Below are 19,723 nucleotides of genomic sequence, written 5' to 3' on the forward strand. Positions count from 1 at the left end.
GTTCCAAAATGTACATGTCAATTATTGAATTAAATTCAGCATCTTGGGTATCAACCCTGAACTTAAATTTTTCTACAAATTTCTTGTGAAAACATTTATTGGCAAACTGCTCTAACAGTTGCACAATATTCAATGTGTCTTCTGACCAATCAAACTGTTTCATATTGTCGGAATTCGCTGCTGAAATAAATTGTTCGAATTTATCAGAGTAAATTTCAGCGAGCATTCGCATCATCAAAGGCAAACCGGAAATTTCACTCAAGTTGGATAAAATGCTAGAATGATATTTTTTTAAAAGAAGTTCCGAAAAGTTTTCAACATCTTTCTCATCAACACTGTCCTTCATCCATATTTTCTTCAAGTACTGGATCTGATCCTCATGCCGAAAAGGGACTAGGGATATTAGCTTCACATCGAACTTCCTTTGCAATAATTCCTGCACGTGGAGTCTCGAGCTGATTATGAACTGAATACTCTTTCTAGAGCTGAGCAGTTCAAGTATACTAATTACTTTCTCGGTGTATTTGGAATGTATTTCGTCAAACGCATCCAATGCTAAAATAATGGAATATCCTTCGTCATTTCGCCTTTTCGGGGCATTAAGGATGAGATTACAGTTATTCTCTGAAAGAGCAGCGCTGAGAATTCCCCGGACATCGTCTAAGTTTGATACTTTTTCAATTTTGTTTAGTGCATTACAAAGCGTGCTTAAATACACCAAGAATACTGCAGAGTGGCTTTGTTTTTGAACCTGAAATGCCAAAAACTGCAGTAAAATGGTTTTTCCCATACCGGGGTCTGCTACAAGTAAAATGTGTTGCTGGTATTTGAATCTTCCTCGAAGCTCTTCAACTAATATAGTATCACTTATCTTTCGAACTATTGTGCTAGTCCTATCCTTATCTGTTGCCTTGGTTAATAATTTACCGGTTGGTTCTAATGCCGTCTCTTCGTACTTGATATGGCGGTTAATATACGTAAATTGCCATTCTTCCACCTCTGCCATTACGCGCTTTATGACACCCGTCTCCATTCCACGCTTTAATTGTCCAAAGCATTGTTCGATACCTTGTTTAGCCAAAAAACGCTTCCTATTTTTGGTATCAGGTTCGTTGCATTTGACAAAATTATCTTTCAGGTCGATATACACCTGATCCAAGTCCTTTTCCCCCAGCTTACCGAGAATGTCCGGTTGAATCCACGTCTTCATCCAAGCCAGTAGTTCACCAACGATGATGGGTTGCAAATCGTTCGGTTGACCCACAGATAGAGTTAAATCGCGAAAGAAGCCACGAATGTCATCCTCACCAACGAATGGTGGCAAAAGTTTGTTCCTTGAGTCTTTCGCCAGGAAATTATTGTTGACGGTTACTTCTTTCTCCATATCAACCTGATCGCTTTGCAACATGGTGTATAGCTTGGCAACATTGGGATTTGTATGTTCAGCATTGAAGTTGCTTGCAAAGCGACACTTTTTCCGGTCTATGATCATAACGTCTTTCAATGGAGTGCAATAAAGAGGTAAAATTTGGCTAACCGTTCCGCTGTGAAAGAACTCTTTGATCGCATCTTTAATCGCAATGAAATCTTTGTTGATGTAATTGCGCACCTCTGTGATAGCCTTCTCGTATGGAATAAGTTCCAGGTTTTTGGCACTGGATCCAGAAAAACGTAGAATTTCATTTACTTCCCGTTTTTCGATCTTCACCCACTCGTTATCGGTCTGTTTCAGATCCTTATTGGTGAAGATGTAAAACATCTTCTTGAACGCCGTTAGTTCCAATCTTCCAGTCACAGTCATGTAGGATTTGGCATACTTGCACAAATCAAAGTCCCCGGAGTGTTTGGCACTATTTCCAGTTGGAAACAGGGCATCCAGATCGATATTTTTAACCTTTTCATCCTTGGTATCGGCGTGTTTTGCTTGAATTAAGTGGATCTCCTTGTTTGTATCGTCAATCAACACAACATCGTCAAACTTGTCGGCCATCTTCATTTCATACGCCATCCTTGTAGTGGAACTTAATTCCCGCGTACGCAGCAACAGTACGAGGGCAACGTCTGTTTGGAATTTTTCGCCGTGGCCACCCGACTTAATTTCACTTTCATACGATTGTTGATCCATTTTGAACCACCTGAAAAAAAAGGATAAATATTTCATCAACAAGCTATGAAGGCCACCCGTTACAAAATTATCTTGTAAGAACAATATTAGATATAGTAACAGAATTTAAATTAACGCTTCGAACAGGGTGGATAAAAAAAAACTTTATGCTGACTACGAAGCCTCCGGAAAACGTGTTACGGAAAGTTTCCAATGACTTTGTTTGAAGTTCTTGACAAATTTCAAAAATAGTGGTACCACACGAATTTCTACACGGTAAGAAAAAAGTACCAAAATTGAGTTTCTTTCACTCAACGGCCGGCTTCAGTGGGGCTAGGCAAAATTAGGTTAATACATAGGTAAACTTTACCCAACGTTGGAATAATTCATAATTTAATAATTTTCCATTCTTTATAATGGAAATCAACGAATATATGACAACCAAAGTAAAATTGAATTTATTTGCAGCCATTGAAATTATTACACAACAATTAATAAGCACTTCCGCAACCACTCGTCTACGCGACACCACTCGTTTGCAGCAGAATAAATCCTCATCGTCCTTATACCAAGTTCGACTTCTTCGGAAGCTCATGGTCGATGCAAATCTACAGTAGATACAAATTAAGATTTTTGTAAACAACGGAAGAGCGTAAGGGCATCGTTGTGCCAGGTTGGTCGTGGCACATTTCAAGTATGAGAGGGTGATTGAAGTTTCCTCAAAAGTGCCTGAGTAAAATGCAAATACTTTCGATGATTACCCGTAGTTGCGATAGTGAAGATGTAAACCCATTTTTCCTGTTAATGTCCGGACGTGTTTACCATACATAAACCTTTTTATTTGATTTTGTGTGGGGATGGGTTTTGGGTGTGTATGGGCATATGGGTGAGACGATATTAAGTTTACATTAGAATAAAGTTGAAACATTGAGAAATGTATTGCTTCAGTTTGAGCAGTACTTGACTTAGCAACCGATGAACCATTCTGATGGCCCACATTACAGGTTCCGTGAGTTGGCAGGATCCAATATGGAACAGCTTGATGAGTCACTATCAGTTAAAACTGTATTTTTGAGCTTTATCTCTATATATTCTTTGGTGTCCATAGCATTGAACTGTCCATAGTTGGGCGTTGTTGAACTTGTGGTACTTGCACAGTAACCATATAATCACAACATAACTTTAAATGTAGGTTCAGAGTGAGACAATGTCACTGAGATACGATGTGGTTAGTTAGGAATTCAGATGAAACTGTTACTTTAAAAAACTCATCATTTTCTGTTGCACACTAACCATTCAAATCTATGATGCACCGAGCGTTCATTTCGGGTGGTGAGCGAACCTGAAGAAGAAGAAGAAGACTATACAGGATGAGTGGAACCATGAGCCCCTTCTCCGAACGATTCAAAGTTGGATTGGTGGCATCATTATCTGTACATACTGGAGAAAAACTATTGTGTAGAGTTTAAGTAACAAATTCATGCATAAAAATTTTCGAAAAATAAAGAATCGGGGCAGTTGTTCTGATGAGTTATTATTCGAGGTTTGCTAGGTGCGGACGAGCACAGTTCCAACCTCAGGATAATTGATTCATCAAAGAGCTTTTTCCATACAGTAGAAATGGAATTGCACTGTCATTCTGTCTGTCTGTCTGCTCTACGTTGGGCGCTTCAACACGGTAGTGAAACATGGATGCGCAACGGAGTTCGGGCGCTTCAACCGGTATTTGTCAGGAACAGGTCTAGCGTCGATGGGTTGCCCGCCGGTGAGATGAATGTTGGCTCGTCCGAGAATCAAACGGAGTACAGCCCATGCTGTGAGTGGTCGAACAGCAGACGACCGTTCTGGTTCTGCTGGTAGTTCATGACGACCATAGCCATTATCTCTTGCACCCCGAAACTTTTTGAGGCGATTATAGATGAAAAATTGTTTGCCCAAATCAAAAATAGAATATCTACTATGCAGCACGGCTTTTTTAAAGGTCGTTCGGCAACCACTAATTTACTCGAATTCATTAATTATTATCTAGGAACAATGGACAACGGAAATCATGTTGAAGTTTTGTACGCAGACTTCAGCTAAGCATTTGACCCGCGCTTCTTTTTAAACTTTAAAAGATGGGAATGCAGCCAAAACTTCTTAAATGGCTTGAATCATATCTAACCAACCGCGATCAAATAATAAGATTCAAAGGAAAAACAAATCAACCACTATTCATGCCACATCAGGGGTCCCACAAGGTTCTCATTTAGGGCCCCTTCTGTTCATTCTATTTGTACAACAAATCCTTATTCTTAAAAAAAACTCAGTTTTAATTTACGCTTTTTCTAGAAATTAAAAATGCTGAAGACAACAACCCATTCAAACATGAAATACAGATGTTTCACACTTGGTGCAACAAAAGCCTTGTAGCATACCAGATATTCAACATTAGATGAAGCATACCAGATAAACGCAATAGTCAAATCCATCTCTCATTAATTTCAATACGAATGAATCTTAAGTTCAGTTATCAAATTTTATAGCGTTAGAAACAGAAAACATTGAACATTTTCCTACATTCAAACCCTGTAACTTTCCCTCCGTCAAAAATCTTTACGTCACATAAATTGAATTATTACCATAGCAACAAATATGAACATGTAAACCACTTCAAATAATTTTATGTCATTCTTGCCACATTGGAACAGAGGTGATTTACCCGAGAGCCAAGCCCAAAAGTTCCTTGCCAGACAATCGATTAGGCGTAGTTCGATCTCCTTACTTACGCTGTAGCGCATCGTTTCCACGATGCAAGTGCCCAATCAATTATTCCACGTTCACAAACACAATACACAATACGATGTTTGTCAATATATTGACATGTGTAATGGGCGCTGAACAACAAACAAAAAATCCCGAAGGTGTATTTCCACGGTGTATCACCAGTGTTGGCAGTTCAAAGGATGGAAGATCCGGGGGGTAACAACTTGTAAGAAATTATCAGGGCGCAAGATGTTTTATTCTCAATTTCACGAAAACGAAAACTGTTTTTCTTTTTTGTTTTTAGTGATGCATGCTGATAGATTACACAATTAACTATATTTCAAGCATCTAGAAAATGGAAAGTTGTGAAATAGGATTTTCTCGATATGGTCATTTTGGAATTCTGTCCTTTTCAAATGTTAGTCTCCACAGCGTCGAATTCCGATAACGATAATAATACATGGCAAATCCACAATCTCGTACTGGCGAGCAGTGTTGAGCCAACCGGTGAACACTCGTGTTTATTTCAGTTACCATGGAGACGTAATTTGTGATTAGCCCCGGTCCCTTTCAAATTGTATCATTATTTATGAACGGTTCTTATATTTGAAATGACGTTTCACATTCATCTAGTGATGTCCGATTTTCATTCGAATAATCGTTTAATCGATTAACGAACCGAAAAGTAAACTATTTATAATCGGTTACATCATGCCGATATAAGCATTAACATCACCACAGGATCATCACCGATCGTTTCAAACATGTGCTGCACTCTCATTGGTATAAAAATGGCAGCACAGCGAACAAAAAATAATCGATTAGTTGTTAATCGAGTAATTAAAAAATGGGACATCTCTGATTTTGGTGTGATTGTTTTGATAAAAATGAGTGCAAAATTTCATCTCTTCCGAGGGGGCAGCACAACCACAAAATTACCTTGAATACGGGGGGTTATCATTGGATGAAAGGGACCGTGAAAGAAGGCACTAAAATAGAAAGTTTTTCTTCCGACAGTTTCATCTTAGTATTCATCTTTGGTTGAGCCTTGTCATTGTAATTGACAGACTTTGCGCAGTATAAGTACAAGACACTAAAGAAGTCTGCAAATTGTAGACGAAATACGCGTATGTGTCAAGGATAAGCAAATAAGGTAGTGGAATTAAATGAAAATTACTAATCCTTCTCTCGATCTTTCTGTAAACTATCCATAATTATAAATGTAAGCTTAAGTGTGACAAATATTATGACTCCCAAAAATCTGTGAATTGAAATTCTGATGCAGTGATGAAATAAATTCAATATCAGGAACGGCCGAAAATAACTGCAAAATCGGCTTTTAAGCTGAGCTGATTTTAAGGTAACAAAATAACCAAACGGAAAATCACAAGCTTAGTATTACAAACAAAATAAAACCCGACATCCACCGCCATTTTGAAATCCCAGATGGTGGAAAAAATTCAGTCAGTATGGTAGTCTCTGGACACCGCATATGCATCTAAACCCATAAAATATGGGTATCTATTGAAAGAGCTCAATGAGTAAAATGAAAACTGGAATGGCGACAAATTTCGATTTTCCACTTTTAATCATTGAGCCCTTTCCATAGATAACCATATTGCATGGGTTTAGATGTATATTCACTTTCGGGGGGCCACCATATTGGATTTTGGTCCACCATCTTGGATTCCAAAATGGCGGCGAATGTCAACTATCCACTTTCGCTCATCTAGCCCATTTTTCGTAGATATCCATATTGCATAGGCTTAGATGCATATTCGCAATATTCGATTTTCCATATTCGATTTTGGTTCACCATCTTGAAATCCAAAATGGCAGTGGATGTCAATTTGCCACTTCCACTCTTCGAGCCCATTCCGTAGATATTCATATTGCATGTGTTTACATGCTTATTTCCTGTTCAGAGGCCGCCATATTGGATTTTGGTCCACCATCTTGAATTCCAAAATGTCAGTGGATGTCAATTTTTCACTTCCACTTATCAAGCCCAGTCCAGGGGTCGCCATATTGGAGTTTGGTTCACGATCTTGGATTCTTACATGGCTGCGGATGACAATTTTTCACTTCCACTTATCGAGCTAATTCCGTAGATATCCATATTGCATGGGTTTAGTTGTATATTCCCTGTAGGGGGGCCACCATATTGTGATTTTAGGAGATAATGATCTTGAAAGAAAGTTGATTTTGATTTTCTGATCTTGATTTTAGGCAACACTGTTCTGGACACAGTGTCATTTAATCACAGAAACCTATGTTCAAATCCCTTTGTTGTGCAAAAATACAACGAAATTTAAAAAAAAATGACTTAAGTTGATGTTTAGGAATTTGGCCAATTTTGAAGCGTCTTAGTTTTCAAATTTTCTAAAGAAACCATTTTTTGAATAAGCTTTTTTATAAAAGATAAACAGTAAATATTGAACAATGTCAATTTATGTTAATGCAAGTATTTTGCCTAATTCTTCTCATGAAATTTATAAATTATAAAAAAAAACTACAACGGACAGCCCGATAGGGTTGTACGCAATGGTGACGTAGGACTACGTGGTCGTATATAATAAATGTTATTAAATCAGATATGAACCAGCCGATGGCTGAAAGTCTATTTAATAAAGAAAGATAAAAAAGATAATGTTATTAAATGTTATTAGGAGCTTGTATTTTGTGTAGGAATAGGAATTTGAGCGGGGTTCTCTCTGTGTATACTCCTTAGTATGACGCGCTTGGCATAGATGGCCTACAGCGACTCACGAAGAGCTACTGATTCCGATCAATATCGGTGCGGCTTCATCCTCCTTCTATGGTTGCTCATGTGGGCTGCAGCTCGTTGTGTACTGGAGAACAATGTTCAACGCCACGCGCCGGAAGCACTGCTGATGCCGACCGGATACCACCACACACGGTGATTGGAACTGAATCTGATCAGCGGTTGAGGACAGCCTTGATAGCTAGCTGTTTGCGGGGAGCCTTTGGTCGTGTGCTGGAGAAAACCACCATTCACCAAGCGGTGATTGAATAAACACCGTTTGGTAAGACCAGATGGAATTCAACTTTGAAATCTGTGTTAGCGAAATCGCTTTTCGCAAGCAATCGGTGATAATTTTAATAATCATAGCAACAGTTGCATGTTCGTGTAATTTATAATAGTGACATTTTGAAAAATGATAAGTTCTCAATTGCGTAGAAATATTCCTGATCGATTGGTGATAAAATTATTGAAATTGGTCCAGGGACAGCTTTGTTATTAACGTTCAAAATCTATCATAATTTTGTTACATGTTCCATTTCCGGTTTTCTCAAAGTGTACCCCCATATAGAAATCACAGACGTAGTCTTACGTCAAAAAATTTCGTTTTTTCGAGTTTTCGAGCTATGATCAGCGAATCCAAACACATAAAGCAACCAACGATACAAACAAAACGCTTGCTACGACTACCACGACAAACTCTCACTGCAACACAGCTCGATCGGAGTGGTAGAAGGATAATGCTATATTACTTGCCTGCATTGTTGCAATAGACATGGCGGAGGACATAAAATGATCGTGTATCGTGTATCATCTTCGGCTATACTTCGTGAAGAAGCTTGCAAACAATTTGGTCGTTTCCTTCTAAAGCTCGATTCAAAGTAAATCTCGACGCACGGTTTAATACACCACCGCGCCCCTGGTTGTTGGAACAAAAAACGTTTGACAGGCATTTGTTGATGTTTCATTGACGAAGAAATCGGTGAAAAGTTTTTCTCGATTGATCGACGCTTCCCGAAATTACGGATCGTGTAACATGATAAAAGAAAATTAATTGTGCACAAACATTTAGAGAACCCTTCGTGGTCTGCCTCAAAAATAGCAAAAGTGTTAAAATTTCCAAAGTCAACGGTGAGTCTTGTAATCAAACGTTACAAGAATACTCTGAGTGTGGATAGAGCACAGCACATCTATCATAAAAGTGGCACTAGGGACAAAGAACTGAGGATTTTACCCTTCATTCGGCAACACAAGACCAACGTTATGTTTTGATCGGATCTAGCCAGCTGCCAATACTCTGAGGAGGTACTAGAATGGTATGCTGCAAACAATGCTAATTTCGTCGCCAAAGAAATTAATCCTCCGAATTGCCCTGAGTTCAGACCGATCGAAAAATATTGGGCAATTGTCAAGCGAAAACTTCGAGGATGCGGTAAAGAAGTGACAAATGCACAACAAATGCGTTTAAAGTGGAATAAGTTCGCCGGTACAGTGTCACCAGCGACTGTGCAGATCATGATGGCATCGATCACAAGTAAAGTGCGACAGTTTGTTCCAAACGGTGAAATGTAATAACTTGTTATAAATCGTTTGGAAGCTGAATAAATACCCTTTTGTTTGACGTGTATGTTGTTGTTGTTGTTGAGTAATGATCACTTGAATGCGTCCAAATTTATTTTGAATCGGGCTTTACCTTCTACGAGCTATGTTGCAGAAATTATTCGTCATGAAGAAAAAGGAAGAAGATTATATCATTATTGCTTTTCATTTCTGACATAGCTTGTTTATCGTTTGCCATTTTGTCTTCTGGAGATATTTTTGATTCCTTGGCTATGAAACTGACGAATAGGCCATATTTTTAATTTGTACAAGGAAATGGCAACACAATAATGCAGCTTGCAATTGTTGCAACTCATTACAAAGTTCAACATAATTAATTATTTTAGTTAGTTTAGTTTAGCTCTGGCGACTTTCAGCACCTGGCTGGATCTTGTCTAACTTTATTATTTTTCATGTCGTAGCTGTTGTACAAAACCAGGGCCTTCTAAACCACCCTTGGGACCCAATGAGATGAACTAGCCAAGTGCTAAAAATCTCAATAATAACGAAATTAACAAAAAAAAAATCTTGGGAGCCCTGGTCTATTCCTTTTTCGTTTGTATTTCTTTCTGCAACCTGCTTTTATTTTAAGCGTTGTTTCCACTCAGTTGCTATAAAAAATGTTTTTTAAATTATAAAATCGTTAGATGTTATTATGATATTGTATACTTGTAAGTTAAAAAGAAGAGGTTGCAAAGTGTGCGTTTGACACATGAAACCTGTCAATTTTGCTTTCAAAGTGTCAAAATCAACGATTTTATGAATTATGAGCGTTCACTCAGAGTAAGCGCTCGAGGGCCGTAAAATCGCTGATTGTGACTATCTTAAAGCGAATTTGACAGGTTTTATGTGTCAAACACTTGTATTTCAGCCTCTAACAAGTACAAAGTATCATAATAACATCTAATGATTCTAAAATTCCGAAAACCGTTGTTTTATAGAAAGTGAGTGGAAGCAAGCCTGATTTTAACTGAATAAACTAAATCTGATAACGACTCCTCATACTTAAAAATCAGTTAATAGAAGTGTTGTTGATATGAATTGATATTATTTCGTATTCATGATCAGTCACCAATAATGGTTCAATTCACTGTGATGTATTTTAGAAAATTTAAAAAGAAAAACAATTTGCTTCGACGCATTATTAAAGATCGTGAAAAGGTTGCGTCATTTTACCCTATTGCTATTTTACACAAAATGACGCGATTTTTTTGAAAATTGAATGTAAAGTTTATATTTTCCGAGTCTGGTTTATAGCATCCCTCAATTTATTTTTCAGTCATTTCAATGAATCTTGAGAAGTTTGTGGTCATTATTGAAATCAAAACCCTATGGATTATTTCCACATTTCGGAAAACCAATTTCCCCAATAGAAATTTTGGCTCTATCACAGCCTTGCTACCTATAATTTGGACTAATAGCATGCTTTAAAACCTTGATAAAACTGGTAATACTACTTGGGATCAGTCCATATGTCAATGATTCGTTTGTACAACTCGTCTTCTTCTGGTTTCCAGTTCAGGCTTACTAAAAGAACGAGATTACTTTCTAGTCCTAATGCATTGGAAAACCACACACTATGTTCAAACATTTACCGAACGTAAACATTTCCGAAAACAGTTCAATGTAGATCACAATCTTCACCAACTGCAAGAAACGGATTACCAATATACTATTGCAGAGCCACGAGAGCCGACGTCCCGCGAGAAGGAAATCAAAACACATTCTACTTACTAACAGATGTACCCATATACGGCAGTGGTATGGACCGATAATAGACTTCTTTGAAGTTTATGAATTGCACAAGTATTAGTGCAGAACTTTGGGTGAATTCAAAGGTTTTCTAGCACTAATACTAATAAATTACTTCAAGTTCTGCACTAATCCTTGCGCATTTCACAAACGTCAGAGAAGTCTATAGTACGCGACGCGCGCAGCTAGGAAGCGAAGAGAATAAGAGTAGAGAGGGTAAGAATGCCCAAAGAATTGTGTACGTGCACGCTAACTCGAAGGTACCCATTAAATGAGTATCTTGTACTCTTTTTTTGAAGTTATTCAAACCTGTCAAAAAATGGGTATTTTCAAAAAACGAAGAGCGGGTACTTTTTCCCCATTTGAGAAATATCTTCTGCAATCAAAAATGGGTAAAAATATGCCTTCAATCAATGTAAACACATCTCTGACGAAGTGAAGACCCAGAGTGTTTAACTTTTTTTTTTAACAAGTGAGTGTTGTGATCATTCCCGAAACGAGTATTGTTTGTTTCATTGGAAACAAAACGCTCCGAAACCATTGCAAAAATCGTTGCCATAGGAGTTTGGAACCGGTTGATACGAGGTAAGAATTAGAATCATGATGAACATTAAGACACGGTATTTTGAAAATGTGTTCCGTTTCAGGCTAGCGAAGAACTCCAAAAAGGGAAAAGTGGTAGGATCTGGGCCTGTGCGATATGCAACGTCTCTCTCTCGCTCTGACCCGCAGTGAACTGCACCTGTGGTCAAAGATTTTTAACGCGATTTATAAAATCAAATAAATTATAATGATTGTGATTATATTCAATAAAGAGTATGAAGTGTTTTAATTATATCCGCTTTTTTTATAATTTAATTGGTTACTTCCAGGTAGCCCAATAAAGCAAAACAAATCAATAAAATGTGTAGTTTTTACTCATCTACAGAACCATCAAGAAGGGTAATTTTTTTTGACGAACACTCAAAAAATATTGAAATCTAAATAGTATAAAAGTTACGCTAAATAGCAACACTCTTTGTACCGACGCAAAGGTCGGTATAAAGGGAGAGAATGCAAACTTAGTATATAAATGGTTTATGCGTGCCATAGTATAAAATCGAAATATACTCACAATGCATAGATACGGTTTATTCAAGAGAATGTATTTTTCGCTTCTTTATTTTATTTATGGTAAATATTATTGTTTTCAAATGAAAATAAAAATTGTCTCAGGAAGCTTTTTTCATTAGTTAATTTTTTATTAATAATATTAAAAAAAAATACTTACAATTTCGATGCTGCCCTGCAGATTACAGGCGCAGTAGAAATCCGCTGGGACAAAGCCCTTCACCAGCACGAAGCTCCGAAGGGAATCCAGATGTTCTTATTCCTGTCATATTAGTAAACACTGATCGAATTCCACTCCGTTATTCGGACTTAGTATAATTTTGACGAAAATTTTAATCGAACCAATGTATAAATTTTGAAAAACCATAAAATGCATAAAATTTAATCTATACTCGTTTTGTAATATTTTTGAGTGTATTCATCGAATACTCATTAATGAGTAAAGTCTGTTTTACTCATTTCATGAGTTAAGCCACTTTTCTTCAAAATGGGTCTTTATTTACTCTTTATTGTGTACTTTTATGTTAGCGTGTAGTAAATAGGTTTTTTTTCTTTCCTTTATTTAACGTCGGTCTCTGTTCCGCAATCTAGTGCCAATCACCGACGGACATCGATTGCTATCCATTGACGGCAATCGAATGTGCAGGAAGGCAGCTTCCACACCTGCGTAGGATATCGCACCCATTCAACACACATACATGGGCCGGGACCAACGGCTTTACTTCCCTTCCGAAGGAAGACGTGACCAGAGATTTTTATGCCTCAGAAAAATCCCACCGACCTCGGCTGGGATTGAACCCAGACCCATTGGGGTGAGAAAGCAGTCACGCTTACCACTACACCACCGGCGCCGGCTATAAATAGGTTTAGGATAGGATCAAAGAAATCGATTAATTAATAAACGGGGAAGTATGTTCCAACTCGAAAAGGGTTGCGGTGGTTGAGCGAAAGTGAATTGGACGTGAATTATTTCCAACTTCTTATATGTGGGCCTGCTTTTTGTAAATCATTGGTCTTGGGCAGCATTTCTCAACATTATGAAATGCACATCTTTACCAAAGAAGCCAAATTGAAGTACATTCTAGGTGGTTGGAACCAGAATTAAACAGAAACCTTAAACATATGGTGCTTTGTGAACTTCCCTTTTTTTCATGATATCAACTTGCCTGATTTATTGATTCAAAAATAACCAACTATTCATTTCTTGAAACATATTATTGAGAGGATATGATTGGGGGCCCTGGTTTCAACCCACCATAATTACGGCACTTGTTCAATCGGTTTCTTTTGTTCACCAAAGCTGACTCTCATGCACCTCGAAAGCAGTGATGATTACTAAATTTGGAATTGGAATTGAATTTTTGATTACAGAGTATTTAATCTAATCAATACGCACTAGTTAACTGTTTTATGTGCACTTAAGTACTAACCTTTTAGGACATACGTAAAGGTTAGTGCGTAGTCTGTGTTCCACTTTGAAATTAATCAGCTTAAGACTTCGAGGAGGGGTTCGATGGAATTACCTCGAGACTACTATTTTTTTATCTCTTTATATGCTCCAAATTCAAAATAAATTTCATTTCATTTTAACATAGGTGCTCCAGCTACAACAGTAACTTACCAGCCTTAATTGTTATGATACATATCTAAGTGTTTTTAAATTGTTCCTGCAGTGGTATTTCATTATTTTTAACAGTTTTTTTTTAAACCTGCATGTCAGTAAGGCAGTTGAAATCTTAAAACTAAAACTAAAACTAAACCTTATCTAGGTATACAGGAAATTAATCGTTGCAATTGAGGATTGCAACCATTTTTGCCTGAAATTATTAATTATTTTGTTGGCCATTTGTTCTAAAGTCTCAACATTCGAAATTCTATGTACTTCGGTAGTACTGTACCAGGGAGGCAACTTCAAAATCATCTTCAAATTTTTTTTCTGATTCCTTTGAAGTGCTTTTTTACTGGTAGTGCAACAACAAGACCATATTGGCACAGCGTAAAGCAAGGCCGGTCTCAAAAGTTGTTTAAATATTAGAAGTTTATTCGTCAGGCAAAGTTTTGATTTCCTGTTTATAAGAGGCTACAAACATTTTATACATTTGTTATATTTAAAAGTTAATTTTTGGTCAAGTACTGATCCAAGATAATTCACTTGGTTTGACCAGGAAATTGGAACTCCGTTCATAGTGACTAAGTGACTACTATTAGGTTGCAAAAAAGCAAGCTCTAGGCTTATGTTTATATATAATAAGTTGAATTTTGAAAGCGTTGGGAGAAATTTTCCATTTTTGTAAATAAGAAGAGAAAATATCTAAACTTTTCTGCTCTCTGATGCAAGTAACACGAAGACTTCTTCCTTTAGCGGAATGCCTGTGTCTTCAGCAAACAAAGATTTGCGGCAATCCTGAGGCAAATCAGGGAGGTACGAAGTGAAAATGTTATACAATATAGGCCCAAGAATGCTACCCTGAGCAACTCCTGCTATAACAGGTAGTCGTTCAGATTTGGAATTTTGATAATTTACCTGCAGAGTTCTGTCAGTTGAATAATGTTGAACTCCTGATGAATGTGGGCGTCTTAGTGCAATATCTGTATAAAGAGAGAAAGAGAGAGAGAGAGAGAAAAGGATTAGTAATTTCCATTTAATTCCACTAGCTTATTTGCTTATCCTTGACAGATACGCGTATTTCGTCTACAATGTGCAGAATTCTTCAGTGCCTTGTACTAATACTCGACTACTCGAATTTTGAACTAATTTCATAATAAAGAGTGGAAAATTAAGCTTTTTCAATTTAGTGTAGTATACAGCTTTCCAAATCATTCAAATCATCAAAATTCACAAAGGTCTACTACCCAAACAATAACATGTATTTTCCAAGTTATAAACTACATATCAGGTTTTTCCCGCTTCGCTTCCAAAACAACCTTTTTATGCAAATCGGCAAAACCTTTCTTTTAACTTTTCCTTGGACTTACCCATAATAAACAGAACACACAGAATGGATGCGCAGCCGCATCCAATGCCACTACTTTATTTAGACTACCTGTCCTAGAGCTACCCGAAAAACATACTATTGTAACTTAGTATATAAGCCGTTCTCCATAATAAAGACAGACATCTTTTTTAACTCTAGTGTACTCGCAGACGGACATGCTGTTCGTCGTTGTTTCATTTGAAGATCACCTTCTCCGCGAGCATAGCTGATTAGCGAACAAATCTTCATGCCAAACACAGTCGAATGCTTTTTGTATGTCTAGAAGAGCAACTTCAGTTGAGCAACCTTCAGATTTGTTTGAACGAATTAAATTGGTAACTCTTAAGAGTTGATGAGTAGTTGAATGTCCATGGCAAAATCCAAATTGCTAATCTGCAAAAATTAAGTTCGTATCAATGTGAAACATCATTCCTGTCAAAATTATCTTTTCAAAAAGTTTACTTTTTTTTTTATTGTAGTCACTTTAACACTCTTGGGTTATTCGTGACTTGTCCGGGGGTGAGATTTGAACTCGCGACTTTGGCGTGAGAGGCAGTGATGTTAACCACTACGCCGGGACCGCCCCAAAAAAAAAATTGAAGAAAGCAAACTTATAGGACGGTAGCTAGAGGCTTCAGCTGGATTTTTTTTTGCCTCTGGGAGTTTTTTTTTGAAGATGATATAGAAAATTCCATCATCACGTGGAGCTATCTTATTATGAAACTTTTTAGTTTCCGAGAGAAAATATTCAGATAAGCATTCTGATTCTTATTAGGACTAGTAAGACCCAAACTGAAATTATGGGAACTCTAAAATTGCTTAGCAAGTTTCTGAGCTTTGAAACGATAAGATAATTAATTGCCCTTTTTGTGGGGGGCTTATGGCTTCTTCAGTTTCTGGTCTTAACGGCCCGGGACTACCATTCCAGTTCAGCTACAAAACTCGACTCATTTATTCATTAATTCTTTAGCGAGCGCAAGCTCGCTGGCTGTGGTGCCTACGTGACCCTTTTCGTCGCATCAGCATAAATGCGTTCATCGCCCGGGTGGCGTGATCTCATTTATGCTGATCCTCAATGTTTATAATCGCTCATGGATAAATATCCGGGCTCGCGCAGGGTTGGCATCCACCACACGCCCTATTTTATAATTTTTAAATTTTAAGCTATAGTCTAAAATTTAAAACTATTTTTATCTTTTTCTTTTTTTTTTAAACAACCTACCGTGTGTGCGATACCCCGTATCAGCACCACGTAGACCTATATTCTATCATGAAAATTTCTAACCATACTTGTGTGTGATACCCCGTATCATACACCTAGTCCTAAATGAGGTTTTTATGGATATCTCATACCCGTGATGAACCTCTTATCCTAGTGTGGCAACATCCACCACACACCCTATTCTACTTTTATCTATCATTACCTATAAAACTTTCTAACTCTATCCTTATGTATTATTTCGCTTTTGTTGTTCATTTCAATTACTACGTTTGGCTCTTTCTCCTCTATCACGGCAAATGGACCAAAATATTTGGGGTCGAGCTTTGTTCCGGTCTCCTGTCTGACCAAAACAAGCTCTCCCGGATTAAATTTAGAAACTGTTTTGTTCACGTTGTATTCTAGACAGCGTTTTTGTTTTGATGCCAAAAGTTTACTCCTCACTTCTGATTGAAGTGTCTGGAGTTTGAATTTTAAAATTTTACAATAATCCTCCATGTTATAAATTGGTTCTATAGGTGATTCGTCCGCTAAATTAGAAGGCAGTTTACATTGCTTTCCAAATACTAGTTCAAAAGGCGTAAAATTGGTCTCAGAGTGGTACGTAGTATTGTAATCAAATTGAAAGAATGGCATCCAGGATGCCCATTCAAATATTTTGCTACCAGCGTGAATTCGGAGAAAGTTACCCAGAGATTTATGGGCATTTTCCAAAGCTCCAATGGACTGATGATGGTACGCGACAGAATTTAATTTCTCAATCTTGAGAAGTTCACAAATATCTTTAAATACCGCGGACATAAACTCAGTACCTCTATCCGTCGCAATGATACTTGGAATACCAAAATTTAGGATAACCTTCTCAACGAAAGCTCTTGCAACTGCGCTCGACGATTTTTCCTTAATCGGAGTCGCAGTTATGAATTTAGTCAACTCACACTGTGTGGTGAGGACGTATTTATTGTCGTCAATATCTGGTGGTAATGGACCAACCAGATCGAGGTATATTTTCTCGAATGCCGTGTTGGCAGTCGTCGTTACTATCATTGGTGTTCTGTTTGTTGGTAAATTCTTATTCTTTTGACATAATTCGCAAGTTTTTATAAAATTTCTAATATCTTGCTTCATTTTTGGCCAATAGAACTTTTGTTTTATGGTGTGCAGGGTTCTATTGATCCCTGCATGACCAGCTGTCGGTAGGACATGATAGTCATTTATAATTGTCTGTCTTTCTTTTTCATCATTAATTTTTCTAACATCATCCCCGATTATGACTATTTTTGGCAAGCCTTCATATTTCAAATTTCTTAAATTTTTGATAATTTGTATAGCGCTTTTATGTCTTTTAATGAAAATGTGCACATTTTCCAATTTATTTTCCTTTATATATATCGCTATCCTTTCCATTAGTCTCCGTAGATGATCCAACGTACTTGTAGCCGGTATTTTTATTAATTCAGGGGAGATCTCAATAGTTTTCAATTCCGGACAGACTTTCATTTGGATGTATTTAGTCTCTGACACTTGAGGTTGATCAGACCCATCAGTGTCAGATTCTATGTTTTGTAAAGTCAATGTTGAATTTGTCTTCGATCTTGTTGTTACTGGCATAGCCATAGCTTTTAAATCAGAAATAGATATACGTGATAACGCGTCCGCTATTACGTTGTCTTTTCCTGGGATATAGATCGTTTCGAAGTCGTATTCCTCGAGTGCTAATCTGAATTTGGTCAGGCGACTCGAAGGATCCGTCAGAGAGAAAAGGTATACTAATGGCCTATGATCAGTATGAACAATGAATTTCCGTCCATAAAGATATGGTCGAAAATGTCGAATTGCCCATACCAAAGCCAACAGTTCCTTCTCTATCGTTGGATAATTTGTTTCTGCTTGGTTCAATGCTTTACTGGCATATGCAACAGGTTTGCCATTATCGTTAGATAAGACAGCTCCTATCGCGTAACCAGAAGCATCCGTATGTAGATGGAAAGTATTGGTTTTTTCGAAGTTCGGGTAATCTAATACTGGTGGGTCAATGAACTTCGTCTTTAAAATGTTGAATGATGTTTCACATTCTGAATTCCACATAAATTGTGCTCCTTTTCTCGTTAGACGATTTAAGGGTGCACACAAACTTGCAAAATTTTTAATGTGCTTTCGATAGTAATTAGCGAAAGCAACAAATCGCTTTACCTCATCAGCATTTAAAGGAGTAGGCCATTTTTTCACTGCTTCTATTTTAGCAGGATCAGGCCTAATACCTTCTGCAGATATGAGGTGTCCCAAATACAGTAATTCTGTTTTAAAGAAATTACATTTCTTAGGATTTAATTTCAAGTTCACTTTTCGAAGTTTTTCAAAAACAGAAATCAGATTTCTGTTATGATCTTCGACTGATTTCCCAAAAACAATGATGTCATCTAGATAGACCAGACATTTTGTCGTATCTAGACCTGACATAGCAATTGTCATGAGCCTTGAAAAAGATGAAGGGCTTATTTTAAGGCCCATGGGCAGTCTCGTCATCTGATACTGCCCCGAGGGTGTTGAAAATGCTGTCACGGGTCTATCTTCCGGTCTTAAAAGACACTGATAGTAGCCCTGAGAAAGGTCCAAGTGTGAGAAATATTTCGCACCAGCAAGTGCGTCAATAATATCCTCGATATTAGGCAATGGAAATTTGTCATCTTCGATCACAGTATTCAATTTCCTGTAATCGATGACCAGCCTCCATTTCTTCTTATCCCCAGAACTCTTCTTAGGGACAAGTAAAATGGGGCTGTTCCATGCCGAAGTAGCTTTTTCAATAATTTGGTCGTTGACCATTTTTTGGATTTGCTCTTCCACTTCGGTTTTTTGCATATGCGGCAATCTATAGGGTTTACTATAAATTGGCTGTGCTTGTGGATTAGTTTTCTTGTGGTGCCTACGTGACCCTTTTCGTCGCATCAGCATAAATGCGTTCATCGCCCGGGTGGCGTGATCGCATTTATGCTGATCCTCAATGTTTATAATCGCTCATGGATAAATATCCGGGCTCGCGCAGGGTTGGCATCCACCACAGCTTTTTCCAAATTTGCGATCAAAATTTTACCACCTTCTTTATGCCCTAGAATAGGCTTTTGAGGTTTTTTTTTTTTTCAAAAATTTTGTGAGTTTCCAAAAAGGTTTGGAACTCGGGTCCAACCAACAGCGCAAAACAACAACTCCGATCTGTTCTCAGCAGACGAACTGATGGAAATTTTCGTCAACATGTCCGGTGCTCTTCGTAAGTGCCGCAATAAGCCCGAACAGATCCAAGTGCTCGGTAAGTTCATCATCCTCTAAGTATCGTCACCTGGAATGCTTGCTCTGTAAGAGCAAAAGGTATTGAGCTTGCCGACTTCCTCCGCAAGCACAGCGTCGACGTGGGCCTTCTAACCGAAACCCATCTAAAGTCCAGCGACAGCTTCTGG

General features: G+C 37.7%; 1 protein-coding gene across 1 annotated transcript in view; it reads right to left on the reverse strand.

The window, feature by feature from the left end:
* Window positions 1-246: 246 nt before the first annotated feature.
* The window catches only part of LOC135714118 (uncharacterized), a gene marked incomplete at its 3' end in the record, with an annotated part of 43,601 nt that continues 24,124 nt past the window's right edge, over window positions 247-19,723 (reverse strand). Inside the window, exon 2 of the mRNA XM_065237395.1 lies at window positions 247-2,135. Coding sequence (XP_065093467.1) covers window positions 247-2,125 — 1,879 coding nt within the window. The remainder of the gene's footprint in view (window positions 2,136-19,723) is intronic.

Source organism: Ochlerotatus camptorhynchus, unplaced genomic scaffold, assembly GCF_037179485.1.
Source record: "Ochlerotatus camptorhynchus isolate MF236.1 unplaced genomic scaffold, CSIRO-AGI_Acam_v1.1 ptg000616c, whole genome shotgun sequence".
In the NCBI taxonomy this organism is placed as follows: domain Eukaryota; kingdom Metazoa; phylum Arthropoda; class Insecta; order Diptera; family Culicidae; genus Ochlerotatus; species Ochlerotatus camptorhynchus.